A 13,843-nucleotide genomic window follows, 5' to 3' on the forward strand; every position below is an offset into this window, starting at 1 on the left:
CCCAAACGGACCAGAGGGATATTCCATACCATAAAGCATCTCACTCAGCAGTAAAACTGAGGAGCAGCTTTTCAAAATCAACAGTTGCTCAGAGACTGGCCAGGCACTGGTCTGCTGGTAGGACGTGGTGAGCAATTGTCTTTTGTCCTAGTTTTGGCTGGGATAAGAGTTAATTTTCTCCCTAGTAGCTGGTACAGTGCTGTGTTTTAGATTTAGTGTGAGATTAATGTTGATAAGACACTGATGTTTTAGTTGTTGCTAAGTAGCACTTATCCTAAGTTCAGGAATTTTCCATTTCCCATGCTCTGCCAGTGAGCAGGTACCCAAGAAGTTGGGAGGGAGCACGGCCAGGACAGCTGACCTGAACTAGCCCAAGGGATATTCCATACCATAGGGCATCATGCTCAGTATATAAACTGGGGGGAGTTATCTGGGTGGGTGTGTGTGTGTGCGCAGATTATTGCTCAGGCATCAGTCAGCAGGTGATGAGCAAGTGCATTGTGCATCACTTGTTTTTTCTTTGGCTTTATTTCTCCTTTTTAAAAAAAAAAAAATTAGTTACAATTATTATATTTTATTCTATTTTATTCCAGTTACTAAACTCCTCTTACCTCAACCCACGAGTTCTACCTTTTTTCCTGATTCTCCTCCCATTCCCACTGGGAGGGGGCAGGAGTGAGCAAGCAGCTGCCTGGTGCTTAGTTGCTGCCTGGGGTTAAACCACAACATCTTTGCATCACTTGGGGTTCGTTTTTCTTTCCCCCTCCACCGTCCCTTCACTTACTAAATTATCTTCATCGCAATCTAAGGCTAGTTCTTGCTTTTACTCCTCTAATTCTCTTCCCTGTCCCACTGCAGGAGTGAGGGAGGAACTGCTGGGTGCTTAATTGCTGACCAGAGCCAACCCACCACAGTATTGAAAAAGTAAAATAAAATCATATAACATTGACATATTTTGGCGTATTTTTAATATGCTTCAATTAAAATGTGCCTCTCATGAAAAGATTGACTTTCAAATATCTTCTGCTGAAGTACTGAGTATACATACACCTAGTATGGTTTAATATATATTCTGTGAGAGGTTGAAAATGTTCGTTTTCGAGGATTACAAACAAGTCAGAAGACCATCCAATAAGAGAAAATAGTATGTACACTTGGGTATGCCAAATAACTACTACCTCTTTCATTACATAATTTTTTCCCCTCTAACTTTTGAACATTTCAAAAAATAATTAATCAAAACTGGTATTTAAATTATCAGTAATTTATTTATACTAATGCTCAGATCATGGACTCTAATACTCCTTCAAACAATTTAGAGTGAATTACCATCTTGTTTAAACCAACTGTAATAGCTTGATGAAATGCGAGATTTAAGCTAAGGTACCATTTAACAAATAAATCAATCTACATTTTTCACGTACATTCTATCTTAATAACAACACTTTTAACTTTCCAGAGCAGACACTGCAATTAGGCTCCTTAAGTTTCTGCTTTTAGCCACTCTTTCCTAGATTTTTATTATTTGATTTTTCAGCATCAGTAGCAAAAGCTGAATTCCAGCCCTTGGGATCTCTCTTTTAAACTGTATTGACAATGAATTATATTTAGACTTCAGTGAATGTCTCAATGTCTAGCTATGCACAGGGTATTGCACTGCTCTGTTTACAGGTAGAAGAAGACTTCATAAAATCACTCCTCTTAAGAAAAATGTAGCATTTACCCAGAGACACCCTTTAAAACAGATGTGTGACAGTCACAGCCAGGCAGACCATGATAAAACTCAAACCACTATACTTATTCTCATCATACCTTGTAAAATCTGTTTGCTGGATCCAGCCATCCCTTCAAGAGAATGGTCATCTGTGAAGAAAATTATTGGAATATTAACCTACGCAAAGGCTCTCTCTAGTGGTATATTCTGTTATGGTCTCCCTTTCCGAAATTTCTTGGACAAGCTGCTCACAATGACTAGCTTTTACCCTAGATATTGCTTCTTAATACAGCAACTAAGGTGAAAGTCTTAAAACATGTTTTTTAAGAAAACACCACTTAAGCAAGCATTTATACCTAATGCAAAACAACAAGGATAAGACTTGGACAAGGTGGAACTAAGTCAAAAAATCCTCTCATCCAAATTAATTCCTCTCTGAAACACGTCAGAAAGATATTTTAAGAAAAACTTGTTAAATCACAGCAAATTACTTCTAGTGAAGATATATAATAATTTATGCAAAAGTTGATTTGAATATCAAATTACACGAAACAGATGGCTACGTTCCCTGTTCCACTGGGGTGGGGAGGCATGTAGAGAACAAGGAAGAGGCAGTCAGTCAGACTCTAGGAGAACACTTGGAAAACAAGCACCAATTTTCTATTAAAAATAGCAAGGAAGGGACAAGTAAATATTTTTATACTCTTCGTCACCTCCTATCCACAAGTTACCATACTATTCTCTGCTCTGAACACACATTTTCTGTCACATCTGATTCTTGTTTATGGCTTAGGCAGGAAGAATTGACAATCCTGCATTACAATACAGCTTTTATTTGCATTGTTTCAAATAAGTAATAACCACACTGTCTCTTTTCCCATAGTGAAGGTTACTGATCATGTTTTGCATGACATCCCTTCACAGATTGTTTTACCTTTATAGAAAAGATGTAAGCATAGCCAAGATACCAATTAACTTTCTCATAACCAACTTAAAAACAGATTACAGCTACACAAGATGGGCAAAATCTTATATTTGATATCACAAACCCAGCATGACATATCAATCTCTAAGTACCCACAATCAAATTGCTTGTTCATAACTCATAACATCTTGATCTGTAAAATTGTTCAAATGAAGAACACTAGCAAAGCAGCTTACCTTTATCAATTTTAATGAAAAATTGAAATAGAGCACTTGATAACTAATTTCATTATATTGCTATAGCATACATCTGTTTTATCTTTTGCTAACACATAACATTATGGTGAACATTCAAAAAACTGTAGGTAAAGCAAAACTTTTAAAAACTAACACTGAACTTACTGCAAGTGAAACAGCATTTACCAAAAAGAGCCACAAGACATGGCAGTGGCATGGCATACCCACATATTTAGTGAAACTACTTCCATGTACGCTCACAACAAGCTACAGGACCCTCTTTTTTTTTTTTTTTTTTTCCCTCAGTAAAACCTTAATAGCAAATTTTAATTGAGTCAGGATGGTCTGTGACATTAGCAAAGTACTTACCATGACAATAATCCTGACCATGAGAGTGTCCATGGCTATGGCCATGATCATGAGTGTGTCCGTGGGCATGTTTATGTTCATGGCTGTGACCATGACCTCCGTGACTGTGCCCATGGCTGAGACCACCATTAAATAGAGAATGGCTGTGTTCATGCCCTATAAACAAATATCACCATTAGAGTATAAACTTCAATGTTGTATAAAAGTACGCTTACATTTCTTTAAGCTTCTCAAAACCTACTAATCTTTTAGGTGATCTTAAGGTATGGCTTTAAATACATTTAGAAAATTAACACAAACTGTCATCTAAATCTATGCTGTGCAGCTGTACACTATACACACCTATTGACTACCCTTCACACATTAAAAATTAAAGCTTAAATTGCTGCTTAAAGACCAAAACCTATTTTCTTCCATCAGTCTATATCAGTTTATATGTTAAGCCGAAAGAGGTAACAATTAGTTTTACAGGAAAAAAAAAAGTTTACCACATCTACTTAGACAAATAAATTCTGCATTTAAATTCAAAAGACACTAAGCTGAGAAGCACCTGAAGCTGAGTCATGCCATACTTAAAATTTGGTTCAGACACTCTTTTGTAAACGTTCCTGCCAAGATCTCACTGAACTCCAGCTTAATTTTGTCCAAAAGACACTCTGAAAACCTCTTCCAATTAGGTGCAGAAGAGTGCATGTTCCAGAAAGCAGATTCTGGAGTTCTAGGTCTTCCAGTTCATGGATATTAACATGAGAAGCGCAGTAGTGGCATACTAGGGGTAGTGATAAAACATAAAAGACAATATCGCAACAAGTCACATACACATTTGCCTACGATTGCCACTAAAAAAAGAGCCATGAAAATTTAATCATTAAGGTCCTGGAACACAGAGCACCAAGAAAGGAAACTACTGAATATTACAGACATCCTACCAGAGCCATGTGAATGCCCATGACCTCCATGCTGAAAAACAAATATTCCTATAAGATTTACAATGAATCCTAGTATAGAAACAGGAAGAAGTCTCTCATGATGCACGTCAGGAGGCTCAAGTGCTCTCTAAAGAAACCAAAACAAAAATCAACAAACCAAAAAGTAAATGTAGAGGTTTACAATCTCTTTACATTATTAAAAGGCACTGAAAAAAATGCTTAGATACAGCAGCACTGTCATATAGTCATATATAAAGACATAATTAGAAGTTACTCCAGACTTTCAGTTTTTAAGATGGTACACTGACTAATTCTTACTGACTAAAGCTTTAATAATAAAAGCTGTGAAAGTATAGTAGAATACTTTGATAATCTAGCTAACTTTTGTCATAAGATTTCATTATACTGTGGGTTGTGGCTCAACACCATATGAAAACGTTCAAGTTTGTTGCAGTATGTGGATTGCACAAGTCATCCAAACTTCCAAGAGTCTAGAATATTATTTCTTCCTTCCTCCTTAGACAAGTGAATGAAATGAAGACTGAGAATAAATTGTGGCATTTTTCAAAACTTCTAAAATCTAGATTGATAATTCTTTTTTCCCCTACTTTCTTTGAAAGTTTTTTTAATGAGACATTGTAGGCCTAACACCATCTGAAGTCAAATGTTGAAGAGTGTACATTACTATTGACAGGGGAGAGAAACATTCACCATCTGTTTACAGGGATGAAAGATACAGGCAATAGCAAGACAATAAAACTTGCAGCAGATGTTAACTTTTGAAGTGACAGAGAAAAATTGAGTCACCATCACAAGCAAGGGGAATACTTAGCACAAGAGCTAAGACCAGAAGGAAAAGAGTGATATTTCAACATGACCCTTAATCCTTCCAGTAGTAGCTTTTAATTTTTCTAGTAAGGTTTGTTGCTGTTTCTAGATTTGGAGTGAAGTTTTCACAAGCTTTTAAGCAAATTCAGCACAGTTTATACTGATTTTGAAGTATTTACAGGCTTATCTATGTAGAGGATATGTTCCTGAAAGATCCCAGTTCTCCATTAATTAAAAAAAACAAACCACTAGAATGTGTTCTGAACTGGAAGTCTAAACAAAATTTTAGCACATCTCATTAACAAGTAAAAGCATTAATGCTAGCTGATCAGAATCAGTTATCAATTTCACTTATTCCTACCTCACTTCAGTGCAGACACCATTGATGTCTAAATTTTAGTCTTGAAATTATCACCTGAACCATCTTGTACAAAAAAAATAATTCAAGAACAGTAACCTTGTAAATGTTAAAGCCATTACTACTTGCCATTTATATCAGACTTCAAGATTTGGAAAATAATGCTCTTTCTTTAATGAGTTAGTTCTACTTCTTCACAGAATGTATTTCCATTTCTTATGACTAACTTATCTGAATTACTAGTTTTGGCCTTTCTTTCTTGGCCTCATTTGTCCTTTTAACAATGATATGTAAAGATCTTTCTATGACATACTTAATTAGCTGAAAAAAGGACAGGGTGAATCTCAAAGAATCTTTATGCACAATTAAAATACACTATTTAAGACGATTGTACAGATACACTGAAAAAGCTGAGTTTCTGTGTCACAAAAGAGCAATTTCAGATGGTCCTATTCTCTGTTCAAATCACAGATTTTTAACCAATTATGAAAGTAATAAATTTTAAAAATTTTATCTCCATTAAATATGCTCTACAAATAGAAATCTGACAATTGGTAGTGCAACTGACTTCATAGCATACCTCAACACCTTCAGAAAAAATGAAGAATGCTGTAAAGATGAGGAATAAACCATTTACAAAACCAGCAAGTACTTCTGCTCGAACGTACCTGCAAGAAACAAAAAAGCAATAGCAGATATTACCACCTCCATTTAAATGCTAAAAATGAAAAGTGGAACTTAGAGACCAGAGTACAGTCTTCTAGATCTCAAACAGTTACATTACACAGGGGTTTTCTAAATGGAAAATGTAGTATATAAACTACACACAAGTATATGAAATGAATTCAGCTACTAATTTTTTCAAATAAAAACCAGCCAGGTTAGAATAACATGTAATTCCAATGTAGCAATTCAGACTTAATAAATTGTGGCTGTTGTCTAATAAATGGAACACCAGCTGTTTAAATGCAGAGCAGTAATTAATACAGAACCTGCTTTCATTGCACTTAGCTCATGGTACAGTCAGTTCTTCTAGGCACACTGGAGTTTCCAACTTAATTAGGCAGCACTTTAAATTTCAAACTACCTGATCCATGCTTAGGCAAGAAAACTGAAGCTAAATGCTGACACTCAGGTCAGTAATGCCACGGGGAATGAAGCAACCCATGTTACAACTCATTTGCTGTTAATTAATCAGTATCACCAATTAATAATATTCTATCACCAGTACTGTTTTATGGGGCACAACTGCAGTGTGCAGTGGAGGCAAGTGTCCTTGGAACAGAATCAGCTGCAGCAGCTTTATCCATGAAGGGTGGTATGGGATGACACACCTCATCAGCCTTGAGGATCTGCACTAATGGTAGCCACAGCTGTTACATCTTGCTGGTCTTGAGAAATCTCAGGTGCAGCATCACCACAGCTGAGCTCCTTTCAGTTGTAATTTTCTGTTTCAAAGGCAGCATGGGGCACCAGCAGTTTGAGATTGCCTATAATGCACCTCACTGCACTCTGAGGATGAACCCATGACACAGCTGCTCTTACTTCACTGGTGTCACTGACACGACAGCGCAGGGCAATTTTCTGCTGTGTAACTTGTTTCCACTAGCACAGTAAGCAATATCTTAGAAGTGATGAACCTGTTCCTCCAAAGCTATGCCTTCATATTTTCACTATTTCTAGGAGGATATTAACTTAAAGATTTACATAACTCACCGTAGAAAAAAAGCACACTTTCAACATAGCTTTTCCATGTTTTAAAAAAGAGGTTTTGCTCATACAGTGAAAAATTACTACCTAGACATTTACTAAAATACATCAAGGTAACAGCTTGAAGTTTCTTACCCATATGAGAAAGCATCGTTTGACCTCCATTTTGAAATTACTGAAGCTGCTAATCCAGCCAATAGAGCAGTACAGTCAAAAAACATATGAAAAGAATCTGATATTAGACCTAAACTGGAAAGTAACAGGGGGAAAAAAAAAAAAGGTGTTATGTTCCATATGCTGCATGTTAAGTACGAAAAAACCCAGCATTTCATCTTTTATGCACTAGCAGAATACACTGTGTGTCTAAGCTTCAGTCATGGATTTGTTAGCACTGATGAGAAATCTACACTAGATCAACACAAATATGTTGACATCTTAGGGAAGGCACTTTGCAAGAGCACTTGTCAAAAAATCCCCCTAGTATATGATCTTGGTGGTAGTGGATGGTGGTCTCCACCGACACAAACCAAAGTCCCTTGGGTAGATATGTCCATGGCCACATCTCTCACAATTCTAGTAGCACATTTATACTCGTATTTTGACTTATAGTTTAACCATGTGAGAAAATTTGACTGGAAAACTGTATACATGCAAACTGCATTTGAACACTAACCCCACGTAAGTTTGTAAAAGTAGTATTTCTCATCTAGTTAAAAAAAAGAAAATTGGGTTTGAAGATATTGCTTTTGAGTCTATTATATAGGAGAACTAGTACAGTAACACTAAAACTGTTCTGCTTAAGACTACCAATACCACCATAGCAATGGCACTAAGCATTTACAGAAGCAACATTCTCAAATCCATTTTCAAACTTGATACTTTGGAAGAGTTTTCACACACTGGGAAAATAGGTCAAAAATTCTTTATGTCTGCAGTAAAAAACCCAATGAATCAAAAAACAGTTTCATAAAATTTTTACAGATGTATGCCTGTGACAAGATATTTTAGGCCTGTAAAGATCGAAGTCTTCCATTTATTATATCAAATGTTCCAAGACTGTGAAGTCTGCTTTGGCATAGCAGTTTTCCTCTCAAGCATCTTATTTCAGAACTAATGCATTATCAGATAAGAATTTATTTGATGTCCATTCACACTGCAATAACTTGACACTTTTTATGAGTAGGGCACACTGAAAATATGGAATTTGAGTACACAGGGAATTCTAAGATCATATTGTATTTTGCCAGAAATAAAAGCAGAACAGCAAACACTGTTAAGTACTTTTGACTGCTACATACTTTTCCTAAAGAGCCATCTTTTATGTTTACATCCATTTTAATGTTTTACCTGAGTGGAGAAGCCAGTCCTTGACTACACTGCCAAAGCACCACACCTACATTCTTTTTAATTTATTACTGCTCAGTCTCAAAATTTCCAATCACAAACCTTCATCCAATGTGTTAGCCTGATTCATAAACAGGTATAGAATTTATCTAAGATGCATCTAGTTTTTTATCAGTATCACATACTATTATGAAAGAGGGGTAAGTATACACTAACCCATCAAAAAGCAAGGTTTCCAACACCCTGATCTCTACTAGGATCACACACATCCAAGGTTAACATACTGTGGTGAAGCTACACTGAATCAAACGAAGCAACAGTAGTACTCCTGAGAGCACAGAGCTCTTTGAATTATTTTTAAAAATAAAAACGTGGACAAGAGTGCTAAGTTGCTACAGATGGCTGCTTCTTCATTTTGCTGAGTGTTAACCTAGCTATCATTTGCTCCTTTTGCTGGTGACCACCATTATTCTTCTTCTAGTTTGACTGGAACATGTCCACACAGAAATAAAAGCAAACAAATATTTGTTCTATCTGTGTTTTCAGCTGAATGGATCCAAGCTAATTCCCATTCAAAAATGAGAGTGGTATTAGAACAATGATAAGCCACTGCTTGTAAACCTTACCAGTATTTAAATCTTTGCCTTACCAGCTGCAAGGCATTGACTAGAAGACACACACTCTCCTTTGATCTAGAAGCTGAAGGAAGCAGAGGCTAAAAGACCGCTTAAATTGTTTATTTCAATGACCAATGCACAACTACTATCTTGATTGACATACACCAGAGTTTAGCATGCTGTTTTACCCTACAAAGTTCAAAGCAACTTAAATTAGTTCACGAGTTACCCAGTCAGTAGAACTCATGTCAGTTTGTAGGCTGTATGTAAATTGGATCTAACACCACACACAACAGTTGCCATATTTTACTAAATTACCAATCATAGACAGGTTCTGTAAGTCTGCAAGGAAGAACGTGCATCGAAACACAAAAATTGCTTCCAATTTGAAAATACACTTGATATAGAGGTACTAATGAGGATTTGTTACAATTGCCCCAAAATTTTCATTTTCCCAATCTTTTGGTTATCTAAGAACAATTACATACACAGTCACCTCCTGGAAATTGAAGAACAAAAAACAATTACTGGTAGTAACAAGTTCTAGAGAGCAGCCATGTTTTCATACTGAAGTCAAATATAGTTTCATTAGTCAAAGTAGTTTGAACTCTACATTAAGAAACCCAGCTATTTCAGCCTGACTAAAATAAATGTTAAGATTAATCTGAAGTGTTTCAGATAAAACAGTGGAAGAAGTGGGTTTGGAGGAGAGGACAGACAACAAAAGTTTTGATCTCTCTCTATATTTACATATATACTTTATGGACACATACAGAGGTATATATACATGCAACTGTTACACATTTAAGGCAGAGGATGATGGCATCACAAATTATCCTTAGGTGCTCTAGCCACCAAAATAGGAAACAGATTACGTTGTTCTGAACACACTGTAAAGGAAGACCAGAAGTTTTCGCTAGATGCCTATGAAACAGCAGAATGGAATTCCCTAACGAATCCTTGAAGGGTGTAGGTGACAGCTTCCCCCTTCCCAAAATCAGGTGACATCCCCAGGAAAACAGCTCACTTCAGGTTTGGTTCTGAGCAGTAAGGAAGATCCAGTGGGGAAAAACACTACACAAAACACACCAAACATTCAGGTGGAAGGTAATTAAGGTGACAGTAACATAAATCTGTAATGATTATGAAATGGAAGGAATAAGCATGACTAAACAGAGATAGCTCTTGGTTTCTGAGGGGTTTTTTTGTATAGAATCTTCTGGGAATAAGTGTATAAGGACTGTTATTGAAACAAAATCCCATACTAGCTCTAGAACCAGAAATCATACAGCAAGTTATCATGGTACTGTGCTCACACCTGTAATCTCAGAGGCACAAATTACCATAGGTGCAACACCAACACAGCTGTGCTGCTTTCAAGACCTAAGGTAACATCTCCCAGGTAGAGAGAGCCATGTGGATTTATCAACAGAGGTTAGTACAGACTGTGTCTGCAATGCCATTCACCACATGGCATAAAGATGCTCTGTATTATAGATACAGCTATAAGCGATTCAACTGCACAAACAATAGGAAGTGTAGTAAGAGGCCAATCTGATTTAATCTGAGGCTTTTTTAAAATGACCTGTAAATGAATGAGACCTTCAAAAACTGTGTGCCACGTGTTTACCAAAGTAAACAAGTGATCCAGTCAACCACTAGCAACAGGGATGTATGCAAGAACTTCATTAGAACTGGAACACATCATCCAGACCACAATCTAACAGAAACCCTATACTCAAACACATTGTGTCTAAATGAGGAAGCTTCCATAGTTGATTTAATAGCAGAAGTTCAATACCAAAGTATACAAGTATGCATGTAATACTATTTTAAAACATAACAACCCAAGTTGCAGATTTCAACTTGAAACAAGCTCTCAGCTAGCAAAATACCACATCCAGTTCTATTGTCTGTGCTTCAAGACCATCAACATACCACAGTACCTGGAACAGGATCATATAAATGGCAAAACAGCTATTTGAGTTCAGGAAAAAACTTATTTGATAAACAAAAGCTAAGGAGAATCTAAGTTGCAAGAATTAAAAAAAAAAAAAAAAATTGAAGACTTCTGAAACTTGCCAACAAAAATTTTGGGGCTGAAATAATAGATTTGATTGTAAAATAAGAAAATCCTAGTCAAAGAATTCATAGAAACCTGCTTAAATTTAAATGGATAAAGGTGTACTTTTCAGAAGCACAATTAAAAATAAATTCCTTAGTCTGTGGAAGCAGAGGGAAGAATCATCTGAATAATCATGGCAGCTTGTTAGTTTTGCTATCTTACATTCACTGACATTATCAAGGACACTAGAGAGAACAGAATTCAAGATCATCCTTTTAACACTTGTAGCATCAGGCACCAGCCATACCCAAGACAGGTCACAGTGGAATAAAAAAGTGTGCCAAGATGATACATAAAAACCCCTTTACAAATGTTCAGTTTCTGCATGTCTCACATGGAGAGCAAAGGAGCTGTGTTTTTCAAACTCAGGAAATAATTTTCCCCCAGAGGGCTCCTTGTTTGCTTGTTATGTGGTTGTTCTTCCAAGCCATGAACTCTCTGCTTTGACTGAAGGAATTCCTTATTATATGCCCTGCTACTCCTCTCTACTAAAGAAATACTTGCTAAGATAATGTTTTGTTCTAGCCCAAAATCTAGGCTTAATGTAAAAATACTTTAAATTAGTGACTTGAAATATAAACAAGAGGTCCAACTAATAACTTTGCAGCAAACCCCAATGCTTAATCTCTATAGCAAACAAGTAATATCCCTCCCAATTCCAGTAAACCCAATTCTTCAGTGACAAATTTCCAGCAGGTGTCACTTCAGTTTGTCAGTTTAATTATCTCATATACAGGACTTTGTATGGCATAAATTTAATATCTGGTCACATTACCAAAAAAAATTATTACGGTTAAAAGAAAGACATGAGAACAAACACACATGAACATAAAGCTCTTTACATCTGAAGCACTGAGAAAAATATTTGCATTTTCCGAGCTACTAATATATCCGTACCTGAATAAACAGGCGATGCATACAACAATCCTCACACAATTGCAAAGTGAATTAACATCAAAGTAATAACCAAGACCATCCAAGACGGTCTGCACATTGCCAAGATAATCTGTGCCCAGGATAGCACCGTGTTCTCACTAGTGCTACAGTAGCAATGACTATAATCAAGGTTAAGGATTTTATAGTACAGTTGGAGGGATTCAGAAAAAAATGATAAATAGTAGGATGCAACTGTTTCCAAATCTGCATTGCTGCTTTCACTCAAGACTCTTATTCAAGAGTCCCAGTAATCTGTGTCCATATTACAGCTTTTAACAAAGACTACTTTAAGTTCCACGTGAAAGGACACACTGTTGGGCTTAAATGACATTTCCACACCTGTCCAGGTCGAACTGAAGTATTGACTTAGAGAGCAAAATACCACCGTAAAACAACTCAGTCAAGAATGAAGCATGGTGGAGATACTACTGCCACTGTCTGTTCTCTACCTGTGCGCAACACATCAGTACTAAAGTTGTTTTGCATTTCTGCTTGTATTTTACTTCAGTAGCAACTTAGTCAAGTCCCTCTTGTTTTTTCCACCTATTTGAACTCACGTGCTACATAATGTACCACTTAGCTATACCAGGATATGCTTATTCCCGTTTTTCACTCAGAGGCAGGGCTGTTCAGTGCAATGCCGGGCTTTGCCACCCAGCCATCCCCTTACAAACGAAGTCACATTCCCAGACAAAGGATCTCGGTGGCAAGCGGCAGGCTCGGAAGGGTTGCAGCCCTTAGGTCCTGTAACCCTCGCCGAGGCCAGGCTTCCTCCTCCAGCACAGAGCCGAGCAGCACGGCCGGCAAGACACCGGTTTCAAACAGCATTCCTCCATAACACACCGAGCCGCGCCGCCCAGCCGCGCCACACTGCACCCCCCCCTCCCCGGCCCGAGCCGCTGGGAGCCGGCGGAGGGGAACGGCGAAGCCGGTCGCTCCCCACCGGAGCGCTCCCAGTCGGGGACAACTCCTCAGCAGCGCCCCCGGCTCCGCCAACCGACCCCTCCGGGAGGCCCGGCCCGGCCGCACGCCCCGAGCGGGCCCCTCCGACCAGCAGACGTGGCACTGCCCGCGGCGGGAGGCGCCGCTTCCTGCGCGCCGGGCGCCGCTCCCGCCCCGCCGCGCCCCGGTACCTGTTACTCCAGATGCCGTAGAGCAGCTCCACAAAGGCGAAGGAGAGGTTGAGGCAGAGGAAGAAGAAGAGGTTGCGAGAGGTCTTGTCCGCCAGGATGGATCTGCGCACGGAGCAGACAGCGGGTCACCCGCCGCCGGCACAGCACGGGGAGCGGCGGTGCAGCGCGGGCCCCGCTCGCCGGACGGCCCAGGCGCCCTCGGCATCAGCCTCGCCGCGGGGACTCGGCCCCGACCCCCACGGCGCCTGTCCCGTCCCGGCCCGCCGCGCGCCCCTCACCTGAACCAGCCCGACACCTTCCTGAGCAGGTTGAGCTTGGGCGGCTTGTACTCATCGTCCTTGATGGAGAGGGGCAGCATCTTCCCGGGGCCGGGCCGGGCCGCGCCGTGCCGGGCGGGGCGGAGCGGAGCTGCAGCGCTCCCCCTCTCCCGTCGCCGCCGGCCCACGCGCCGCTCTCACTTCCGTCCTGCCGGGCTGCGCCTGCGCACCGCGGAGGGGCCGTGTTGCGGAGGGATGCTGGCGCGCCCGGGGGGGCGGAGCGACCGCCCGACAACCCGAGCCCCCGGCTCGCCTGCGGGGCGGTGGCGGCAGCAGCACTCGGTATGGCCGCGCTCCGGGAA

General features: G+C 39.5%; 1 protein-coding gene across 3 annotated transcripts in view; it reads right to left on the reverse strand.

The window, feature by feature from the left end:
• The window catches only part of SLC30A7 (solute carrier family 30 member 7), a 28,867-nt gene extending 15,172 nt beyond the window's left edge, over window positions 1-13,695 (reverse strand). Inside the window, exons 1-7 of one of the 3 annotated variants that reach the window (XM_042803548.1) lie at window positions 13,503-13,692; window positions 13,225-13,326; window positions 7,205-7,318; window positions 5,940-6,027; window positions 4,174-4,300; window positions 3,245-3,400; window positions 1,813-1,863 (exon numbers count right to left, since the gene is read on the reverse strand). In XM_042803548.1, the coding sequence (XP_042659482.1) occupies window positions 1,813-1,863; window positions 3,245-3,400; window positions 4,174-4,300; window positions 5,940-6,027; window positions 7,205-7,318; window positions 13,225-13,326; window positions 13,503-13,582 (718 nt within the window). In that variant the 5' untranslated portion in view covers window positions 13,583-13,692. Of the gene's footprint in view, window positions 1-1,812; window positions 1,864-3,244; window positions 3,401-4,173; window positions 4,301-5,939; window positions 6,028-7,204; window positions 7,319-13,224; window positions 13,327-13,502 lie in introns of all 3 variants that reach the window. The other 2 variants (XM_042803567.1, XM_042803558.1) reach the window with 2 other exon arrangements.
• Window positions 13,696-13,843: the final 148 nt, after the last annotated feature.

The sequence above is a fragment of the Tyto alba genome, unplaced genomic scaffold (assembly GCF_018691265.1).
Source record: "Tyto alba isolate M040663 unplaced genomic scaffold, T.alba_DEE_v4.0 Super-Scaffold_1000006, whole genome shotgun sequence".
Classification (NCBI taxonomy): Eukaryota; Metazoa; Chordata; class Aves; order Strigiformes; family Tytonidae; genus Tyto; species Tyto alba.